Source organism: Sphaerodactylus townsendi, linkage group LG01 (assembly GCF_021028975.2).
Source record: "Sphaerodactylus townsendi isolate TG3544 linkage group LG01, MPM_Stown_v2.3, whole genome shotgun sequence".
Lineage (NCBI taxonomy): Eukaryota > Metazoa > Chordata > Lepidosauria > Squamata > Sphaerodactylidae > Sphaerodactylus > Sphaerodactylus townsendi.
Window position 1 is genome coordinate 55,356,795 of NC_059425.1, and position 23,406 is coordinate 55,380,200.

The 23,406-nt window shown below is 46.2% G+C and overlaps 1 protein-coding gene across 2 annotated transcripts in view; it reads left to right on the forward strand.

The window, feature by feature from the left end:
* The first annotated feature begins 231 nt into the window (after nt 1–231).
* Nucleotides 232–23,406, forward strand: part of RCOR3 (REST corepressor 3) — a 40,941-nt gene continuing 17,766 nt past the window's right edge. For both annotated transcript variants that reach the window (XM_048486010.1, XM_048486092.1), the window contains exons 1-3: nt 232–394; nt 1,311–1,367; nt 20,663–20,740. In XM_048486010.1, coding sequence (XP_048341967.1) covers nt 232–394; nt 1,311–1,367; nt 20,663–20,740 — 298 coding nt within the window. The remainder of the gene's footprint in view (nt 395–1,310; nt 1,368–20,662; nt 20,741–23,406) is intronic.

Genomic DNA, 23,406 nt, shown 5'->3' on the forward strand with positions numbered 1-23,406 from the left:
CGTGCAGGACTAGATCCGGCTGGGCCGGCGCGGAAGGATCCCCGACCCGTGGGCGGAGGAGGGGCACAGAAAGGCGGTGGGGGGAGCAGCGAGGAGGCGCCGGCGCCGCGGCGGCCTGAGCCGCGGGGGGGCGGGGGAAAGGGGCACCAACATGGCGGCTCCGTATTAACTTCCCCCCCCAGTTCCGCAGCCGCTGCCACCGCCCGCCGCCCCCTCACCCGGGCTGCCGTCATGCCGGGCATGATGGAGAAGGGAGCCGAGCTCCTGGGGGGCGCCAAGAGCAGGGTGGCCCCCAACGGCGCGAAGAACGGCGGCAGCCCCGGTTCCAACGGGCATTTCTCCGAGGCGGAAAGCGGCGGCGGCGGTGGCGGCGGCGACAGCAGTGACGAGCACGGTGCGAGTTTTCTCTCGCCTTGCCGATAGGATCGCGTTGGGCCTAGCCTCGCCACTGCGCTCTGGCTGGCTGCGACTGCATGGGGCGCGTGTTAGATGCGCGTGCAAAAAGTGTGGCGAGAGGGAGCGCGCGAGAGGGACTCGGAGGGAGGGGAAAGTGTGAACGTGTATCTGTGTGTCTATGTGTGTGCGTGTGAGCGGGCGCGTGCGCGGCTGTGTGCACGGCTGTCCGCCTGTCCCGCGGGAAGGGGGTGTGCGTTTTCACAATGGGCACATGTGTAATACAACCGCAACCCATGCAAGGCATTGCATTGCGTTCTAGGGTGTGAGTGTAGTGCGTACAGGAAAGCTTTGCAAATTATTACCTTGTGTGCATATGCAGGCGCTGAACAGCTGTGTGTGCAGGTCTGGCTACGTGCAGCGTCTGGATCTTGACTGCTTTATATCTGTCTCTGTGTTAAAAGGCACGTTACCGAGTTCACCCATACAACACAGTGCAACGTCGGCACAATAAACCAAAGGGAATGTTTTTGTAGAGCCGTGTGGATTCTTCCCTCTGCCTATTTTAATTTTCTTTTAAATAATGTGTCACTCTTTGGAAATTATTGCCTACCTAAATCTGTGAAGAGGAAGTGGGGTTTTCTTTTTCCGGTGTGTGTGGGGCGGGAGGGGGTCATCTTTTCTCTTTCTCTTCACACTTGTTCAAGGGGTGATGGTTTGAGAGTATGAAAATAGCCAGCTTTGCATGCAGATTTTACATTGCTGGCCTTGCACTGAATTTATTGTGATGATTCGACCTAGTTCACAGAACCTACTCTGTTATATTGTTTAAAGATCACACTTCCATCACTGAAGAGAGAGGCGTCTTCTCCCCACCGCCCCTCTAAGAGATGCATTTCTTTTTTCTTCCATTGCAGATGTAGGAATGAGGGTCGGAGCAGACTATCAAGCTCGCATCCCTGACTTTGATCCTGGTAAATAGCTTGATTACTATAATAATAACCTCATGTCTTGTTGCTTTTTTTAAGGGGGGTTATTGCATGTAGTGATTATGGTGATATGGTGAATGAGCTTGCATTTAGTTGATACCTTGTGTGACTTGCATTTGTGAAGGTTAAAGGTGTTGGATTTTCTTTCCTTTTTCTCCCTTAAGGCTTTGTGCTTCTTATTTGTGGTCACTGAAGCTCTGTGCAATCAGTTTTTGCTCTCTGGAGGCTGATGGGAAAAGGCCTCAGATATATGGGGAAGAAGCAGGCAGGAAATGGGATGCGGTAAAAATTTGGAAAAACTTACTTGTGCTGCATCTGTAGTAGGGTGGGGAGGATGTTTTATCCTAGGAGATAATGCCTACATTGACAATTTATATAGTGTCTTGATTTTTCCTTATATTAAAATGTAAGACTGAAGTTCTGATATGTACATAATGCTTATACTAGTGTACAGAGTGACTAGCACTCCTTAAAACTGTTTTGTTAATCTTGATATGCATTTTCACAACAGACCATTATTTTCTGAACATCTCATTACTGTGGCCACAAGGAAGCACTGTCTCCTCTCTTGCTCTGAGACCTGTTTCCCATATGTCAGTTGATTCTTGCTACCATAGTGATGCCATTCTGGCTCTCCAGAAGTTGGAGCCTCTTTCACCATGGATTTGGTCCATCTTATGATAGTGGAGTATGATTTTTTTGAGCTTGAAGAGAGACTTCTCTTTAAGGTGTTTTCACATTTTAATAAAATGGGTTTTTAGGTAGCAGTGATCTGTTTTTGTTGTTAGAAGTGTTCTATTTGTTCTATTGCACGTCATACAAGTTAATGTAGTGTTATGGTTTTTATCTTGATAGTCTGTTCTTAAGACTGTGTGAGTAGACTGTCAGAAAATATAAGACTAGCTATAAGAATGTTGAGTTTCTCTTTGTTGGCAAGGAAATTTGCTGTTTCAATGTGATTATGGAAAATTATCAGTACAAAAATGGAAAATAGAAATACTCTGAAAATAATTAGCTTGTAAAACTGGTAAATGGTGAAGTAATACTAATAAACTTCAGGAAAAGTTTCACAGTTTTAAATATAGTTGTTGCAGAATAAAATCACCCTGAGCTGACTATTTTGACTTGGTAACTTGCCTGTCAAAAGCCACATAAGTATACATATTGTGGACTCCAAGCTTACCGTCTTCAGGAAATATTTGTCTGCTAAGGAATCACTGTTCTCTACCCTGAGATCCAGGTTTGCACTGGACAATAGATCTGTTGGATCTAGATGTGACTCTACACGAATGGAGAGGACAACCTAGAATGCTTTAAATGTTTCCCCACGGTTGCATGCCTGAATAGGAGGAAAGATAAATAATGCAAAACCTGTATTTCAGGCTACTGCCCATCTAGAACCCCTGATTAATTTCTGAACACTTCAAAAGTTCAAGAAATATTTCACAATCCATTGACTAGATTATAGCACACTCCATATTTTCAGAGCTTTCCAGAACACAGTGAACCATGACCAAAAGGGGGAAAAAATCATCTTATAGTGCCTTATGTTAAAAATAAAATGTGAACTGATCCGGACATTGTGGTTAATATACAAAGAACTTCTGTTTGAAAAATGTTTTGGCAAGCATAAGCAAAAATAGTGTTGGATAGCTTTTAGTGTTGAAATATAAGCCATTTTGTTTAGAAAAATGTACTGTTATTCATGTACAGAGCATCTTAAGGAAAGTAGATATACTTCAGACATGGGATTGTACAAACTCAGGATCCTGCTGTGGTGGGATAGAGATTTGTGCTCTGGTTCATGACATCACTATTGACACAGCATCATCACTTCTGGTTCTACCTGGAAGTGACATTGTCACATGGGGGGTCTCTATGGTGTGTACCCAAAACCATAGAGTTTGGGTTGGACTGCTAGAATATCACGCCTATGGGGTGTCGTCATATCCATGTTGTTTTGGAAGTGACTGTGCTGTGTTGCTGTAATCCCACCCTCCCCTCAATTTTCCAGTAGCAGGGGGAGAGGAGTAGCAGTAGTAGCTAAGGAAGATGAGTAGTGTTCCACAACTCTGGGAGATCTGGCAGCCCTACACTGCTCTAATAGTCTGTAGAATGTTACATAGGGATCTTATCATGCCAGATTTATGTAAACTAGGGCCCAAAATAAGAGTGATGGAAATGTTATTGAATTCTTGATCACTGGCCATTGCAAAATAGTGTGTGTAAAGTGTTGTCAAGTTACAGCTATCTTATGGTGACCCTATAATGTTTTTAAGCCAATAGATGAACGGAGGTGGTTTGCAATTGCCTTCCTCTGCATTGCAACTCCAGACTTCTTTGGTGGTCTCCATCCAAGTACTAACCTTGCTTAGCTTCTAAGATCTGACAAAATTTGGCTGGGTTGAACCATCCAGGTCAGAGCAAATAGAAGCAGCATGTATATATTGTACATGCTGATCCCTGCAGAAGGAGCAGAGTATAGCAACAGTTCCATGGTGTAACCACTCACTGTTGAATCTTAGGTATGCAATACTGATAGGTCAGCAAGTATAGACTATTCTCTATTTTTCAGTCCCAACATTATTTTTTCTGCTGGGGTCAAAGATGCTTGGGTAGTCACTATATTTTCCCCACTTCATCCAATTCTTCCTTAAGTTGATGAGCTTTTCCTTAAGGGGTGGGTACAAGCCTGGTCCAGTTCCTGATTCTTCTGAATCATGCTAGGGAGATGCATACTCAGGCTCAGTTTCTCCTAAACTTGTTGAGTTCTGACTTGTTTACAGTTAACAATATTACCCTTTCTACTGGTGTTCATGAGTAAGGGAATGGTGTTTCTCAGGAAGGCCCAGTTGTCACCTGGGCAAAATGGATATTGAGCAAAAGCTCTGTCCCTTTAACAGCTATATGCCATGAAGTATTTTCTGTTGCTCCTCTGTGAAGCAGAGGTGTATCTGTCACAGATCTCCTTGAAATGTTTGAAATCCTCACTAGTTGGTACCAGTACAGGGGGTATATAGAAGATGTCAAAGATGAATGGCTGCAGGGTTGTCACCATCTTAAGTAACCAAATTTAGAATTTTCATTTTATAAAATAATTTGAGAGAACAGATTGTGTGTAAAAACACAAACAGCAGCAGCAGATGCTAGCAACCAGTCCAATAGCTGTTGCATTGTTTTTAGTAATTGAATATTTTTGGCTCAGGCTTTGCTGTTCACCCTGGAATTTGATGGGTATTTATTGTCTTGAAACTACAGAAATAGTACTATTCTGAACATTTTCTATAAAGTACTTACTATCAATTATACTAGATAATTCAAATAGGGATGTACACATGATTTCTGAAGTCTTTACCCATCTTACTATATAATTGAGCAGCATTTTTCCAACAACGAACCAGAACAAGTGAGGACTGACGAGAAGTGCAGTCCTTGGCCATGCTTGAGGGTCCAGATTCCAGTTCCTTCTGGAGGGGTAAGGGCTGCTGTTCCCAGCAGCCCTTGCTGTAGAAAGCCAGACTCCTCTCCTCCCTCCATGGTGTTTTGCTTCTCCCTGGCAGCGGCAAGCCTTGAAAAGAGGAGAAAATGCAGGAGGAAGTCCTACTTCCCTCCTATCCCCACTGTGTTCTTCTCCCTACTAGGTCTAGATCCCTGTAAGGAACTTTGAAGAACTTCCTGTCTGGAAACATGGGACAAACTCTGTCAGTTCAACTGAGCCAGAAGAACCCATTTGCAAAGTTAGGGAAGCCTGCTGTGGGGGGAAGGGTTCTGAGAAAGGAGAGCCCATTTGCAAAGATAAGGGAGCCTGTGTATGTGTGAATCTGTAAGCAAGCTTTTTTTCATTCAATTTGGCTAGGTTTTTGCTATCTGTGGCAAATTGCGGGGCGGAAAAGCAGGAGGGATTAGCCCCGTTGGTGGGCACGGTTAACCCCACCAACAGTTTTCTAGAGACCATTTTATTTGTTTGTACAATGGGCTTTACTGCTAGTCTTTAATTAACTGGCTGCTAGAATGCTGTTTCAGTTACCTATTCCACAATATTTTTCTGAAACAACCATGACTACTACTTGGATGCCAATTCTGTGAGAAATCATAAAAAATTACTTTCTATGTAAGATCAAATTTAATTCAGCCATCTTTAGACGTGGTCAACTTGACCTCTACTTTTGACTCACTGTGTAAAATAAAGAAAATGAAGTCCATGACCTGAAACTCCTATGACTTTTCAAAACACCATGGCCCATCTGTGAAATGCCGTACTGTTTCTTACCCTTGGGGATGTTCTAGAGTTTGTATGATTTTTTACTCTTACCTACACTGACTAAATCAGCAGCCCCATCCACAGCCCGAGGTGCTGAGATGCAATACTGACCCCAGAGGGCTTTAGAGCAGCATAGGGCAGCAGGAAAACAACAAAAAAGCAGGAAAAACAACAAACCTCCTTGGCCAGCTGAAAGCCCTTCAAGGGCTGAATCGACTTACGCTACCCTTTTGGTGGCATTAGTCCAGGGTGCCAGCCGTGACATTTGCTGTTCAGAAGTGCCTCGATGGTGCCATCCCTTGCTGCCCAGGACTGTGGATTGGGCTGCTCAGAATGTATTTTAGTATAAATGAAATTAAAGCTTTGCATAGTTACAAGCTTAAGGGAATATGGAAAGCAGCACTTCCTTGAAGACAACCTTGAGCCAGGTTGATTGATTATAGATATTGGAAATTTGCTAGCAATCCTGTTGTGTGGTTGCGGGAATGAGTAGTCTTCTGGTGCAAATTGCGTTTTGACATTTCTGTTTTGACATCAATACAACAGATTCTGCATGTTCTTTAAGACTCAGTAACAGTACTGAATTGTAAGAATTGTTTGGGAAGTTTGTTTTGCTACTGTATATAACCTGAGCGAAATTGGCCACTTGGAAAATTCTTAAGTATGACTCATATTTGCAGGCAGCAGCTAGAGGGTGCCGTCGGTGGCATGGGGAACATAAGAACAAGACACTGCGCCACCTGAAATGGATGTGTCTCAGAAGAGTTGACATCCATCTAGTGCAGGGGTAGGCATCCTTTATCACCCAAAGAGCCATTTAGACCCGTTTTCCACAGCCCTGAAGATCTATTGAGCCGGAGAGGCGGCCCCACATGGAGCCACCTCCGTTTTGGCCCCTCCACTCACCTTTCCTTCCAGTGCTGGGAGGCGGAAGCGCCAGGCAGGGAAACCCCATCTGCCCGACGGAGCAGGCAGCTGCTTGCTCCATGGGGTAGAGGGGGGATGGTGGCTGCAGCCTGCCTGGTGCCACCGTCTCTTGCACAGCGGGAGGCAGCAGTGCTGGGCAGGGAAACCCCCTCTGCCTGATGCAACAGAGGGGGTATGGCAGCTGAGAGGATGGCAGCTACTCTGGAGGGACACACCCACGCTACCCTCCAGTCTCCAGGCATGGGCAGCCCTCCAGAGCAGCGCTGGAAGGAGAGGTAAGCGGAGGGAATGCAAAAAGATGTGCCCTCACGCATGGAGCTGCCTCCGGTTCAGCCCCTCCACTCATCTTTCCTTCCAGCCCTGCTCCTTCCAGACACGCTCATGCTACCCTCCAACCTCCAGGCCATGCAGAGCCACAGTATAAGGCTGAAAGTCGCATGCGGCTCCGGAGCCACAGGTTGCAGACCCCTGATCTTGTGTGTCAAGGCATGGGCAGGGAAGAGATTGCCAGTCAGTACTTTTCTAGTGGCCTAAATATATGCTTGGCTGAACAAAGAGGCCACAGATCTGTTTCTTCACCCAAAGGTGGATAATCATAATTTAGATCACTAGTCAGTAAGACTTAATTGAAATCATGGTTTTCTACTTAAAGACAGGCAGCCCAGTTCCAAAAGATGGGGGAGACGGAAGAGCAGCAACTGGAAATGGTACCACCACACTGCCTCCAAGGAGACAATTGGCAGCACTGGTGCCGGAGAAGAGGAAAACCTTTACTCCTCAGGAAAGCCCATTGCTCAGAATGAGTTATTCCACACGTTTTGGTGGCGTAAGTTTGTGCCACTGGGAGAGGACATTCCTGGCCTGGAAGAACACTTGAGTGGCCACTAATATTTGCTCTGCCTCTGGGAACGCCCCTTATGCTGGCTGGGAAGGTCTGGTCCAGTGTTGACATCTATGCCACTTTGGATAGTACAGTGGGCTTGGATGTTGGTGTAGGACTCCCACCACTTCCAATGCAGCTTTAGCCTCCTTCCCCCTTGGATTGTATTCTTATTCTTGCTGGATTAGTCTTAATATTTGCAACCTGATGAATGTTTCATTTTTGGAATGATAACTTTTTGGATTAGTTTTACACTAAATCAAAATTTGGTTATACTCTTAGAAATACATACCGTATATACTCGCGTATAAGTCGAGTTTTTTAACCCTGTTTTAAGGCTGAAAAATGCCCCCTCGGCTTATACGCGAGTCACCACTTACCAGCAATCACAAGCCGCTTGTTGCTGCCCTCCCCGGAGGGCAAAGGGGAAACCCTAACAGCCTGCGGGCTCTTCAGGCCTCTGCCGAGGCTGGGGGCGTGGCCCAGGACGACCTCTGTGCAGCTGCACAAGCCACTTGTTGCTGGGCTTTCTCAAACCCCAGCCAGGAGGCAGAGGGAGCTCCTTATTTGGGCAGTGACTCCCCCTGATGTCACTGACCAAATAAGGAGCTCCCTCTGCCTCCCTGCTGGCTGGGCTTCCTCAAACCCCAACCAAGGCACCACTGTATCTATTTTATTTTATTGGTATCTATTTTTATTTTTGAAATTTACCAGTAGCTGCTACATTTCCCACCCTCGGCTTATACGCTAGTCAATAAGTTTTCCCAGGTTTTGGTGGTAAAATTAGGTGCCTCAGCTTATACACGGGTAGGCTTATACACGAGTATATACAGTATAGTTCATTTCATAATAATTTTATAATTATGTATCACCAGTTTCATTCAGGCCACCAGACCTTGCATTTCTTTATTGCAGTGTTTGCGTTTTGCATGCCTTACCCATGGGTAGAGGAACTTCATTATAACATTTTCAAACTGGGTTTCTGTTATGGCCCAGTTTTCCATCAGAATTATTCCGGTATGCACAAGTTATCAATATCAGTAACCGTTTCTTGCTTTGGTCTCCAGCTCATTTCCCCAGCTTGTTTAGGGTAACATATTCAGTGGGCCTCACTTTCACAAAAGTTCTGGTAGGATTGCAACCTAAATAACACACCAAGTCTCTGTAGGGCTGTGTTGCCTCAGGAACTGGGCTAATTTTGAATGCTGCTTCCAGCTTCCTTCAGCAGGAATACAGTCATTCCTAACTGCCTCAGTATCCCCAATAGCTAGGCTATCTGAGCAGGTCCTCTCTTTTTGCTTCCCAGTGCTATGTATGGGGCATAACTGCACCTCAACAGCAACAGCTTCCATGGTGTCAAGGCACTTGGATTTTTCTGGAGGAATACGAAAACCAAGCCAGTTCTTCCAAATGGTACTTGAATATCAAAAAGAAAGCTGGGATGCATCTTGGTATAAGTTTACTGAATGTTTCTTGTGAGTTCTTCTGTACATAGTCAAATATGAACAAAAGCAATTGCTTCAATTCTACATTCATTATTTTATCTGCACTGTCTTGTGGAGGTCTGAGGGGTTTATCTTCACTGTCAGTATATCTAATTCTCAACCTAGCTAAATCTGTGGATTCTTGAATCTAGAAACCAGCACCATGAACAGACAAGACAAACTGAAAAAAGCCTCAGATTTGCATAAAAATTTGAAATGCAAGGGGTAAAAATGGACTAGGTGATTAAAACCTTTAAAAAGATAGAAGCACCACCTATAGCTTTAAGAAACAAATGTCTTAAGTGACCATTGGTAGGCAGTCACAGTATTGCCAGACTCAATTCAAGCCTTGGTTTCTGTCAGTAAATAGCAGGGGGAGAGAGATTTGGCCTTTGAGAGAGGACTCATCAGAGTCTGAGGCAGCATGACAGCTAACAAAAAAGTACCTCAGCTCACCTTGACCTGTGTAAGGAATTCCATAGAAGCAGAAATAAAAGGCTTTTGGGTGTAAAAGACCGTTTATTCAGACATCCTAGAAAGCTCACGTACACGCAGTGGCAGGAATAAGATCTCCCGCCAGAAGCACAGGTTATAACTCTGTCCATCCCATCCCCCCTCCCGGATTCCCATGGGAACGGAGGTCTCATCTCCCTCGCAGAGATAAGGTCTCCGCCGGAGAAGCTGGCCCATCGCCCGGGCTGTGGAATGTAGTCAAGGCCAGGCGGCTGACCCGCTCATCAACACCATTGAATCCTTTACACTCTGCCTCCCTTAAAAAAGACCCCTCCCCCCCAGGTTTGTGCGGAAAGGCGCGGTGGAAAGCAGAAATGAGGGCGGGGGCGTCAATATTTTCGGAATAAACCCATTGATTATACCCAGAGGAATACCCCACCCAAGAGACTAAATATTGTAAGCGTTTGCGATTAAAGCGAGAGTCCAGGATGGCGTCAATTTTGTAATGCTTGTGGCCATCAATAATAGTCGGTGGGGGTCTCTCCGGCGGGTCGTGCCAGGCATCGGAAACGGGAGCCTCCTTGAGTAAACTGGAATGGAAGACAGGATGGATATTACTAAGAGAGTTAGGCAAATCCAATCGGGCAGTGACATCATTAATCACTTTAGTAATCTGAAAAGGTCCCAAATCTTTGCCTAGTTTTGAAAATTTATGCACGTCTCTGAGATTTTTGGTAGACAAATACACCCAGGGCGCTCACACGCATGAGGGAAATCCGGCGGTGCTTATCCGCTTACAGCTTTTGGGAGTCTTTAGCCTGTTGTAAGGCAGTCTGGACCATTTTCCACCCTCGACCAGAGATGAAATCCACTGCTGAAACTCAGGAGGATCAATGCTTCCGCAGGTAGTTGCGGCAACGCCGGGAAGGAAGCGACGGACACAACTTGAAGGGGGTCTTTGTACTGCTATGCACCGCATTATTATAGGCGTACTCTGCAAACGGAATTAGCTCGCACCAATTGTCTTGGTGGTAGTTGGTGTAACAACGTAAATACTGCTCTAGAGTTCTGTTCGTTCTCTCCGACTCACCGTCACTTTGAACGTGGTAGGGGGGCGGCAACCGCCCGGGCGGCCCCTAACAACCCTAAAAAAGCTTTCAGAACTTTGAAATGAACTGGGGGCAGCGGTCGGAGACCACCTTAACAGTGGGCGGAGTGTAGACGGTAAACATGCTGAATGAACAGACGCGCTAACTTAGGAGCGGAGGGGATGGAAGCACATGGGATGAAATGGGCTTGTTTAGAAAATAAGTCCACCACCACCCACAAGACCGTGTTGCCATGACTTTCTGGCAAATCTGTAATAAAATCCATGGAGATTATTAACTTCCAAAGTGAGGGAGGCCACCCGGAGAACCTGAAACCATGGGGTTTCGGAGCGTTCTTGGCTTCTGCACAAACAGGGCAACCTTTAATATCGTTTCAATGTCCCCTACGCCTTAGCGCCACCAAGGCTTGGCGGCTGGGGCCAAATGCAGAGTTTTTAGAAAGCCAAAATGTCCAGCCCGGGCGGGGCATCATGGCGAGCCTCGAACCTGCTACGGAGGCCAAGTTCTTGTGATCCGACCAAACTTGAAAGGGGTGTTTAGCCCCCTCCAGCCAGTGGCGCCAAGTGGAGAGTGCTACTTTGATGGCCGCAGTCTCTTTATCCCCTACAGTCCAGTTGAGTTCAGCGCGGAGAATTTCTTTGATAAATAAGCACACGGAACCAGCCTATCATCTTTATTTCTGCAAACTGGGGCTGCCCCAAGCTGTCGAGGCATCAGTGACCTAAGCGGAGATCTGGGTCAGGTGCTTTAGGATGGGATTGAGTAGTAAAAGCAGATTTTAAAAGCTGAAAGGCTGTCTGACATTCTTTAGACCAGGAAAGGGGGGGCCGAGGCTTGGCGGTCAGTGGATCTTTACCCTTAGCAGATGCGTGGAGGTCTGTGAGTGGGAGAGTCAGTTCAGCGAATTGAAGTTATAAAGTCACAGAAATTAGCAAAGCCTAGAAAGATTGGAGTTCTTTTTTAGGCTGGTAGGGGCAGACGGAGGGACTGCATCAATCTTAGCAGGATCCATTTTTTTTAGGCCCTAGGCGAGATCCGGTAACCAAATAGTCAATAGAGGTTTGGTGGAAACAGCACTTGGAAAGTTTGGCAAAGGGAGTTGTTGAGCAAGCGTTTTAATACTTCGAACCAATGCTTCATGCTCCTCCATGGTTTGTGAATAAATTAAGCGTCATCTAAGTACACCACTACCCCTTGTACAATAAATCATGGAGAACTTAGATTTGATAAGGGCCATAAAAGCTCCGGGGGCCACTTAACCGAATGGCATTATTAATCATTCAAACTGTCCAAACTTTGTGTTAAATGCAGTCAAGTGTTCATAGCCTTCAGCAATTCTGACCCTGTAGTAAGCTTCTCTCAAAGGTCCAACTTAGGCAGGAATCGTCCGCAATGCGTCTAAAAGGTCCTTGATTAATGGCAAAGGGTATTTATTGGACAGGGAGACTGCATTGAGTCCTCAGGTAATCTGTGCAGTGCTTGCATTAAGAGACCCATCTTTTTTTTTACAAACAATACAGGGTATGTGTGTGTTTGGTAGCCCGCCGTGTGAACCATGGCGAGGTTCTTGTCTAAGAAGGCACGCAGTTCCTTCTCCTCCATTGGGACTCATCGCGGTAGATTCTACCTTTTGGGCAGTTAAGCCCCTGGCTGTATGATACGATTTTGCAGTCGATGTCTCTATGGGGTGGCAACTGATGGCATTCTCTTGCTCCTGAAATACTCTGGCTAGATCTTGGTACTCGATTGGAATGCGGTAGAATCGAGAGCAATAAGCTGATGATGAAGCGAGTTATTATTGTCAGGAGAGCTGAGTTTTCCCAATTCATCTGTTCACCGCGGGGAGGGTCAGTGAAAATTCTAAGATCCTTTTCTTTCCAAAGGAATTTTGGTTCATGCAACAACAACCATGGCATGCCAAGAACTATGGAGGGGTGGGCCACTGGCGCCAGAATAAAGCTAATTTTCTCCCAATGGTCGTAGCGAGAGAACGATTCGTTTTTGAACTGGGCGGTCAGCCAGCTCGAGGACTGCCGTCCATTTGGGTGAATGGTATAGAATAACCGGTACTTGGTCTGGACCTAGCTCCTCCATCCTGGGGCAGCATTAAGCAATGGGAGCGGCCAGAATCCCACAAAGGGCTGAGGCTATCACGATATGGCCGGTTGGCCAGAAGCGGCTTGGATTGTAATATGGCTACCTTCACTCGCAGCGTCTGGAGTCGAACCCATGTCCATGGGGGGCTGAAGAAAGACAAACAGCTGCTTCCCCTCCTCTGGGTGCTTAACCGATGACTGCCTTAAAGGCGAGCCTGCTGGGAAACGGCCGGATTCGCGTGGTGGCGGCGGGTAAAATTAGCGAGGAAGCGGTTGGCTACTTTTAGGGCAGTTGGCCGAGATGACCTGGTCCTCGCAGTAAAGACACAATCCCAGTCGGCTTTCAGTGAATGCCATTTAGAGGCGGCTGGAGGCTTGGCGAGTGGGCGTAGTGGCGGGTTTTGAAGCGTGGTGACCTCCCGGCTGCAATGATACTCAAAAGCGGAGGCGCCACCTGGGATCCCAATTCGATCCAATCAGCAATAGTGCGGGGAACCGAATTAAAAACACCGTTTCCGCGCAGCTTGCCGTCAACAGCATCGAAGTATTCGCATTTCATGCGCGTCAGGCCACTCCAGGAGAGTCGGAGCAGCCGCCGCCTGAAATTCACGGGCAAATTCTGCTTGGCGGTTGCCTTGCTGAATATAGATTTGATGGTCGCGGATAGCTTCATTTTCAGCACCGGATCTTGGAAGAGCCCTTAAAGGCTTGGAGGCACTTGAGCACCGTCGCGGTATCTTCATCTTGCAGGTTCAAAGAGTCACAAACCAGTCGGCTGCCATGCATCCAGGACTGAGCCGATGTCGTCATTTTCGGCGCTCAGACCGGTATAAATCGTCATAATCCTCCATGTGGGCATCGAGTTGCAAGATGAAGTAGAAGTTTGGAAGCGGTCCCATCGGCCAGACGGGTATTGGAGGTCTGTAGTATCCCCTACTCCAGCCCCTTAAGCCCGCCAGTTCTAACGCCAGGTTGAGCAAGGTTGGGGCAGCAGTTGCGCGGGGGGGCGGAATCAGTGGAGGTGGAGGTACCAGCGCGCCAGTTACGCTGGCGTCCGGTGGGAACCGGTCCTTGGAAGGTAGCAGGACCCAGCAGCGTCGCCCTCTGAAGCCGGCTGGCCACCAGTGACAGCGTGGACTCCAACTTGGGTTGTCCTGGTCTGCTGCTTCTTCGGATTCGTTCCTCTCCAAGGCAGCCAGCTCTCTCTCCTTGCGAGTCAATGCATCCCTGAATGCGCATGCAAAGCTGCTTTCTCTGGCGTTCCAATTTAGCCAGTTAGATCCCGTTGAACAGCTGCAGTAAGTTCACTTCGTCATAAGGCCTGAAGCAGCTTTCAGCGTTGACTGCTAGAAGTCAGTTTAAGGTGTTCCAGGACTTTATCATGGACTGATAGATTCTCGCATATTGCGTTGCAGCAGCGTCTTTGGCACGGTCCAATTCGAGTTGGATTTCTTCGCTACTGTTCCGGTCTCTTTGCAGGTTTTCCGCGCTCTTGCTGCAGCTGCTCTGCGTTCCTCTTCCCATAGCTGGCGTTCCACGAGCCCAGGCTTCTTGGGCATCTGCCCCAGTCGGCCCACTTCCTCATCCCAGCTCTCTTCGATGGGAGAGGGAATAGATCCGGCTGGGAGTGCGGAACTCTCGGACTCCTCTTCCATCTGGGCCTTGGGCGATGGAGTGCCCACGGTGGCTCCGAGGGCATCTCGGGTGCAGCCGCTGGTCGGGATCTGGGGGGGTCCGGTCGGAAGGCGATCACCCCTCCCAATCCCTGGTATAGTCCCAGTGTCACCCGGTGGTCGGACGGGCCCCAGTGCTATGCCGCGGTGGATCTTTGGGGAGCATCACCAAAATACGAACCAGTCGAGATGCTGTTCCAATGAACTACTGAGTGTTGCATGAAGGTGGTCAGGCCGTCTCCTCCGTGACAGGTAAGGTTGTGCATCTGGGGTTTTGTAATCCCATCGCAGCGGGCGATGACACGATCCACAGGCATTTCGATCCATGGAGCAAGCCCCAAAGCGACTCATGTAAGTCCCCATGGTGCGTCTTCTGGGTCCTCCTCGTTCCAGCGGTGGGGAAGACTTCGTGCGTCTGTTCACGTAGGACGGAAAAGAGTATCACCAGCGAGAACCATTTCCTCTCCGCCCGGCCTTCCTCTAAATCCAGAAGGGAGAGTCTCAGGAGAGCCCTCTTTGGGGGGCTGCAGACCTTCCACAGGAACATTCCAACCTCTCCATGCGAGTACACCAGGGTCCACCTGTGCACTAGTGAAGATAGATGAGCGATAGTTTCCTAAGCACCACAATGTAAGTGAATTCCGCCAGAAGCCAGAAATAAAAGGCTTCTTGGGTGTAAAAGACCGTTTATTCAGACATCCCTTGGTAGAAAGCTCCACATTACCGCGCCCGAGTGGCGGGAATTAAGATCTCCGCTTAGAAGCACCACAGGTTATAACTCTGTCCATCCCATCTCCCCTCCCACAGTTCCCATGGGGAGCCAGGAGGAGGTCTCATCTCCCTCGCAGAGATAAGGTCTCCGCCGGAGAAGCTGGCCCATCGCCCGGGCTGTGGAATGTAGTCAAGGCCAGGCGGCTGACCCGCTCATCAACACCATTGAATCCTTTACAACCTGTCACCCAGAAACTGAGCAAGTGGTGTGAGGCAAGTGATGCATCTTATTTAAATCCAGCAGTTTGTCAGAGTGTTATAGTCTTACAGAACCCTCTTCGATCTCCCTCAGATGTGAACTTGTTACCTCTTTATTTGTATGTGGTTTTCCTTGTCATGATGGCAAGATTTTTCTTGTTCGTGGGTCTGCTGACACCTTCTCTGGTGCCCACCAAATGCTTTTTGGAAGTGAATGGAGTCAGGTAGGGTTTTTTCCCAACAAGGCATCTCATTGGCTGTGCAGATTTTTTAATATGCTGCTTGGCAGCAGCTGCCAACACAGCACAACACAGCATTGTGTTACTGAAGTTAAACTGTGGCAATCATTTTGTCACTGGGTCTGCTAACCTAACTGGCAGCCATTTAGTTGCTATTGCCCACCATGTAATCCAGTGTCAAATTCCCAAATATCCCTGGTAGGAGCTTTCAAAAGGTTGGGAACCTCAAAAAGGTTTTCATCACAAGCAACACTTATTTTGTTAATTACAAGAAAAACTAATATCATTCTCTTCCTCCTCTCCAGGAGGTCCTCCTGTGAAACACAGGTCTGTTGATATAGCTGGAGATGTAAAATTTCCAGATATTTTGAAGCTATGGAAAAAGTCTACTTTTTCCCCAAAGGCACAAAACATTTTGTAGAAAATTGAAATACATACAATACTTTTAACTCAAGCTTAGTTTTACTACCATGTTGTATCAACATAAAATTCAAACCAAGGCTTGAATTGAGCCCTCTGGGGGTAGGGCGGTTTATCAAATCGAATAAATAAATAAATAAAAATAAAATGCATCATTTATACCATAGTTATGAATAAAATTGTACTCTTAGGCATATTTATGAAATGTTACTGTATAAATGCCATGTTACATTAAAAGCATTCAGTAGCATATTACTATTATTATGATCTACTAGCGGGCCCAGCCACACGTTGCTGTGGCAATTGTCCTTCTCATCACAGTCTGCAACCCACACAGATGTCCATGCAGGTCCAATGATCCCCAGCATAGCTTTTTGGGGTGGTCAAATGGAATCCCTCTTTCCCTTTTCAATGCACATCTTTATATGGTGCTGTCTTGTTTTTTTAGTATAAGGTAACCCTTTCCATTCCACAACGGAATTGTCCAGAGTGCGAATCCCACTGTCCATGAGGCTGGTTGGCACGCACAGTCCTGGCTTGGGTAAGGCAGAACTGGGGCAAGCAGGCTATCCCAGTCAGGCAGCAGAGGCAGGGTGGTGAGGCGCTCAGATCGAGGCCAGCTCCCTGGGTTCTTAAAGGGAACCCGCGATGCAAAGCGGAGCAGAAGTGTTGGTTAGCCCCACCCCGTGGATTGTAGAAGAAAAAGGCAAACTCCAGCTGCAAGCTTTTAGTAAAGAGCTATGGCAGTATGGGTGCGGAAGTGGGTACGTGGTAGTTCGATGTGAGGGAGGGCAGAGTGGGTGTGTGAGGATGAGCTGGATGTGTATTGTGTGGTAGCAGTGGGTGAGGCACAGAGAGTGAAAGTTACCTGCGTGTGTGTGGGGGGGGGAACCCCACCTGACGTCTCAGACGGCAAAGTGTGAATGTGTTTCACTTCCACTCGTATTACCCACCAGTATTACCTATTTACTGTTTTCACTGCTCATCTCTACCCATCTGCACGAACATTCTAAGTCCTCAGACCAAGCCCTCAGGCCACAGACGCGCTACTGCAGTATTCCTATAGGGTAACAGTTAAACAGAGCCAGCTTCATGGCCTGGTGCACCAGGAGAAAGACGTTTTACCTGGCTCAGGTATGGATTTTCGGTGATTTGAAGGTCCGATTACCTGCCCACAACAGGGAGGGATGTCCTGTGAAAATTTGGGGGCGATCCGTCCAGCAGCTTCTGTGGGAGACCATCAGGGACAAACACACTGTTAGATTTTTATATATATAGATTAATTGTGAACAAAATAAATCTCATATGAAAAACAGACACATTCCCCAAAATATTATACAAATCTGCAGTATACACAAAGATCATCATCTACTGGTATATACTATTTTTAGGTATGTCCCTATCTGCGGATATCTAACTCTGTGGATTGGAGCCATACTGACTTGAAAAAAGATGTTTCTGTAAACTTGGGGGACATCCTTAAAAATATATCAGGGGGTTTAAATTCTTTCCCAAAATAGAAAGCATTGTCTGCATACGCCAACAAAGTGCTTACCTTTTTCTTCCTAGCTAGTGGCGACATCAGCGTCCAGGAGCCTCTCCCAGCCTGGCTATATCAGTTTAATTGTACAGGAGCCTCTCTGGGCCCAGAGCAGTTCTCAGATGCTGCTGGGTCTGGATCATCTCTTTGATGCTGTCACAGTCAGACCATGTGCCACAGGCTTGGTGATGAAGAAAGAGAGATGAGGGGAATGCATGTGGGTGTGTGGAATAAAGGGAGTAGGCTGATAGAGAAGGGGAAGGTTGAATTGATGGAGAAGGCATGGCGGGCAGAAGGGGGGCAAATTGGGAGAAGAGATAAAGGGAGTGTGAAATTGATGGACAAGAGGTGAGGCAAAAGGGATGGGGGTAGGTTGACAGATAAGGGGAGGGGGAAATTGATGTAGAAAGGATAGGTGGGCAAAAGAGAAAGGGAAGTTAATGGAAAAGGATTGGGGCAAAAAGGAATGGGGTGAGTTAATGAATGCAAGAGGAAGGGAGGGAGGGCGAGAGTGATGAAAGGGTAGGCCGGCAAAAGGGAGAGGGGGTATATTGACAGAAAGAAGGATAGATTGAAAAGGGGTAGGTGCACAGAAGATGGGGGGTAGGTTGACAGATGGGGAGAATGTCAGAGAACAAGAGGAGGAGAAAGAGAAGATTGGCAGATGGGGAGATTGTGAGAAATGGGATGAAGATTGTTAGAGAAGGGTGAAGATGGAAGGAAGTGAGAGTGAAGGGTTGCACCCTCTCTGCAAGTTTCTTATAGGTCCTCGTATGTTGTAATGGTAAAGTTGGCCAAATCTAAGGATACTTAAATCCCATGATTGGATCTCTGAACAGGAAAGGCAGATATTTTTACAAACTGGAACAACATCCCAGGTTTACTGAAAAATCTGAAATCTAAAAAAAAAAATTCATTGTGGAAGCTAAAAAAAAACCCCAGCATTATAAGAGGAATGCATGTAGCTTTAACAATCTGTAGGGCTGTTACTAGGCAACCACAGCATTCCAAGGTGTGGCATCTGTTAGTAAAAGACAAGGGGAGGGGCAGGGTCCTTCCTAGGCTGTTTTGACCTTTGAGGGAAGACTTACTGGGATGCAAGAACGTGGGTAAGGGGGGTTCCTGGGTTCAACCCCCCCCCCATTACATGTCTGAAGCTCCACCCACTGTGGGGTTTTGTATTTTTAGTGGGTTTTTCAGTTTTTGTGCTGTAGGGGGTGCAGTTTTTAGGCTAGCACAGGGGTAGGAGTTACTCTTGACTCTCCAGATGTTCAGGAACTACAATTCCCATCAGCCCCTACCAGCATGGCCAATTGGCCATGCTGACAGAGGCTGATAAGGGTGGACTAGTGGCTGCGGTCCTAGCAGCACAAGGCTTCAGGAGTTTTTTTGGGAGACTCTCCTGATGATACCATCCACGTTTGGTGAGGTTTGGTTCAGAGGGTCCAAAGTTATGGACTCCCAAAGGGGGTGCCCCCATCCCCATTATTTCCAATGGGAGCTAATAGAAGATTGGGGCTACACATTTGAGGGTTTAAACCCTCTGAACCAAACTTCACCAAACCTGGGTGGTATCATCAGGAGAGTCTCCTAAAAATACTCTGAAAGTTTGGTGCTGGTAGCTTAACAATTGCGCCCCTGACAGCAGGCACCCTCCAAATTTCCCCAGATTCTCCTTTTAAATCCACCCCCTTTGGCTTGGATTTAAAGGGAGAATCTGAGGTCCCCAATTTAAATGTTGAAAGTGATGCTGTTTCTGGGTGGGGGAGAATCAACCCCCAAACAGCATCACTTTCAATGTTGTTTTAACTGGAGACCCCAGATTCTCCCTTTAAGGTGGATTTAAAAGGAGAATCTGGGCTCCCTAGTTTAAACACCATTGAAAATGATGCTGTTTGGGGGTGGATTCCAGCATTACAGCAGCTGCCCATGGGGGGGACTCAGATTTTGCACCAGGCTCCATTTTCCCTAGCTATGCCTGTGCCCGGAGGGGAGGGCAGAAGGGACTGCTGCCTGCTGACTGGGAGCCCAGCCTGGGGGTGTGTGTGGGGGGAAGTCTGTTGTCCCTGGCCATTGAGAGCTGCTTTTATAAGTACTGAGGCCGGAGGCAGGCGTGGCCACGCCCACAGGGGTGAGTGGGGGCATGGCCCCACCTTCCAACCCCCCCCATAAAAAATCTATACCTACATCCCTCCTGCTTGCTATGTTGTTGACCTTTCATCCAAGCTTTGCTAATTTCATTCTCTTTAGCAGTTTCCCTTTAGCTGCCTCTGTCATAGTTTCCATGGGGGGGGGGGGACTCATATTTTGCACCAGGCTCCATTTTCCCTAGCTATGCCTCTGCCCAGAGGGGAGGGCAGAAGGGACTGCCGGCTGCTCCCTGGGAGCCCAGCTGGTGGGGGGTGGGGCAGGGGAGTCTGCTGTCTCTAGCCTCTGAAAGCTGCTTTTATAAGCGCTGTGGGGCTTGGGGAGGTGGGGCCACACCCCCAGGGGCGGGTGGGGGTATGGCCCTGCCCCCCGAACTCACCCCATTAAAAATCTATACCTACACCACTGCTGGGACTAGTCCTGACACAACAACTGGGTGATTTGATACTTCCTGACTTGCTTGACTCACCTAGGCCTGGCTGCTTGCTGCCTATTTCTCAACAGCAGTCACCCTATTAAAGCCAATGTGGTGTAGCAGAGATTTAGAGTAGAATCTGGGAGGCCAAGGTTCAAATACTCATCTAGAAGCTCACTGAGCATTTTGGAACCTGTCACATACACATTTGACGGATCTACAGCAACACCTTCATTATTGCCCAGCTATTGCAGGGAGATCCCTTTTTCTTTTCTTTTGATTGCTGCACATGTGCAGCTACGCAGGTGCAGCCAATCGGAAGTGTCTCTGTGCAAAGGCATAACAGCAACTCAGATTGTTTCTGTGGGCTCCAACCACTACCTGAGCAGGTGAAGGGCATGCATGTGAACGCGAAAAAGGAAAACAGGTTCCTTTATGATGACTGCAACCTGTTATACATGTGCAGTGCAGAATCCACCAAAGTTTTACTAATGTTCTACTATCTCTTAATTCTGAGTTTTCTGTTCATATAAGAACAGTAGGATTTTTGTTGGTTCCATGCTGTCAGCAAACTAGAGATTAGTGGGCACACTTCTAACATGTAACTGTATTGCATACTGTGTTTGAATTAAATGCAACATTTAACAAGTTATTTTTTTCTTCCAGGAGCTACAAAATACACAGATAAGGACAATGGAGGGATGCTTGTGTGGTCTCCATATCACAGTATTCCAGATGCCAAGTGTAAGTTCTGTGCATGAAGCAATATTCTGGTCATTGTCATTTATGATGGTAACTTTAGATGTTACAGAACTGTTTTCTGGTAAGAGTTAATGTGAACCTGTATGAATATGACAAAATGCTCTGTAGGCATCTCTGAGAAGATATAATAGCATAAATATTCTATGAAACCCTGAACAGCCATACGTGCAGAGATGTTGGATGGAAAATTCTCTGGAAAATGCTCTAGTGCTTTATTTTCCCTAGGAAAGTTTCCATTTTGAAAGAATGCATGCTTGGCTGTTTCAAAGTTGTAATTAGTGCTTTTCAGGGTATTGTACATAGGGCGTATAAGGGACTACATGCATGTTTTATAGAACTTGAGGTTAAAATCACTGATACACATAATGATCCACATAAAAAATCAAGTCACAAGTTTGCCTTATTGGCTGTGCAGGTCAAATCAAAACAAGGCTAAAACTTGTATTTATGTGTCTCCTCTTACCTAGTGGAAGGGATATTGTAATCACCAATCTGATGTGAATCTAACAAGCAGTACAGCTGATACTGCAGAGAGTGACAGAAATTGGGGTTCCTCACAGTACAATCGTAAGCAGAGTTACACTCATCCAAGTCTATTGAACTCAGTGGGCTTAGAAAGGTGTACTTGTGTGGACAGCCACGTCCAAGGCATATCATGTACCATTCCTTGGGTATACTAAAATTATGTCAGCTGTTTTTTTCTCAAATGTAAACAGTACATGCTTCTGTCTTTAATCTTACTGGTATTACAAATCTTACCAGTATTACAAATATTTGATTGGGGTTTTTTCTAATCAAATACATCATTTTGAGTATTTGTCTCCTTTGGGATATTACATGAATATGGAGTACGGTACTTTTGAAACACTGGTGGATTCCGCACAGCAAATGTATTACGGGTTGCAGTCATTATAAAGGAACCCATTTTCCTTTTTCGTTCACATGCGTGCCACACAGGCAGTGATTGGAGCCCATAAAAACAATTCAGGGTTGCTTTTGCACGGCAACACATCTCTCTTCTTCTTTTTTTAATTTCCTGCAACTTGTGCATAGTTGCACAGGCATGCAGAAATGAACCCCAAAGCCATGCCAATCATCCTACAATACAATTGGCTGTAGCTGTGCATGTGCAACATGCAAAAGGAAAAGGGACCTCTCTGCAATAGCAGGGCAATAATGAACATATTGCTGTGGCAGGCAGATTCTCCCTGACTGGATAGCACGGAAGGGAAGGAAATAAAGCGCCTTCTGCTTAGCCATGCATGTGGAAGCAGCTCCAATCTGAGATTTTGCAAAAGAATCGCTGGTTCAGCAATTTTTGAAAATCCCAGGTTGAGGGAAATAAAATGGTTTGTATTGCTCTCTACACCCATTATATTTGCCCTGTGCGGAATCCACTGTAGTTTACTACATGCAAGTCAAAATAAACATGCTAAATTAAATCACACTTTATTCAATGCACTGACATTTTTTCAGGAAAACTTTCCAATTTTTTTTTCTTAAAAAGCTATCTTATTGCATGTATGTACTCTAGGTGTGCACTTGAAAAATTATTATTTTAATATTACATTGGAAAGACAGTAAGTACATTATTGCTGCCCTGAGCCCTGTTGGGAAATCAAATAAATAAATAAATTGTTGTTATTTTTTTTTTTTGTTAAATATTGTGGGTATTGTCATTCTGGAAAATTGTTCTGGATAATTATTGTCTACCCCATTAAAAATAAAGAGCCCCACTGTGAATGACAAAGGGCTTCTTGACCCAGTATTTCCATTATGTACTGGAAGAAAAATACAGAATCTGGTAATATTGGAAAAGCCTTTCACAGTATCTGATGCTATAGATCAGATACTGGGATCGCACAGTGTATCTGGGTGGTTCTTGTCGGATTGCATACCCCTACTATGCAAGTGGAAATGTGCAGAGGAGCACAAATCACACTGTAGTCTACACACAGGTTTCGTATTAATTTTTAAATGGTATTAACTTCTGTGTAGAAATGTTGTTGTGCGTGAAGTAAACCTGTAATTAATTTGGAATTTACAAATATAATGTGTTTTGTATTCCTATAGTTAATCCTTTCCCAAATTAGATGAGTTGCACTAAATGATTGTGCTGGCTAGATATTCCTAAAATTTTCTAAGGCACTTTTTCCATTTTGAAACTGAAGTGTTGATGCTGTTAACATTTTAAATGTCAATTTAAAACTGTATTCTAATGCTTTATGTTTTTAAATGTATATATCTTACATTTTCAGGCTATCACCAGATTTTTGTAGTTTTATCATCTCGCTGGCAGAGTAATAAGTGGATTCCTGCATTTAATGGGAATTAATTCATATTCCAGATAAGGGGCTCACTGTAACATTGGCAGAAAAGAAAACTATTGCTCTAGGACCCAGGAGAAGAATGTAGAACTACAAGTAATCTAATTAAGTATCCTGCTCTTCCACCCTCCCATCGCCTAATCTGAGCAAAGTTTAGCTTTTACCTAGCCCTAGCAGAGTCAGTGCATGTAGAAAAGTCAGGGACTTTGTATGGACACATTGTCAAGGCGCAGCTTGTGTTGACAAGTACCATGGCTCTTGCCCACCAGGCTTTCCTTTGTACATGCTTCTTTACGAAATACAGATTTGTGGCACTACAGG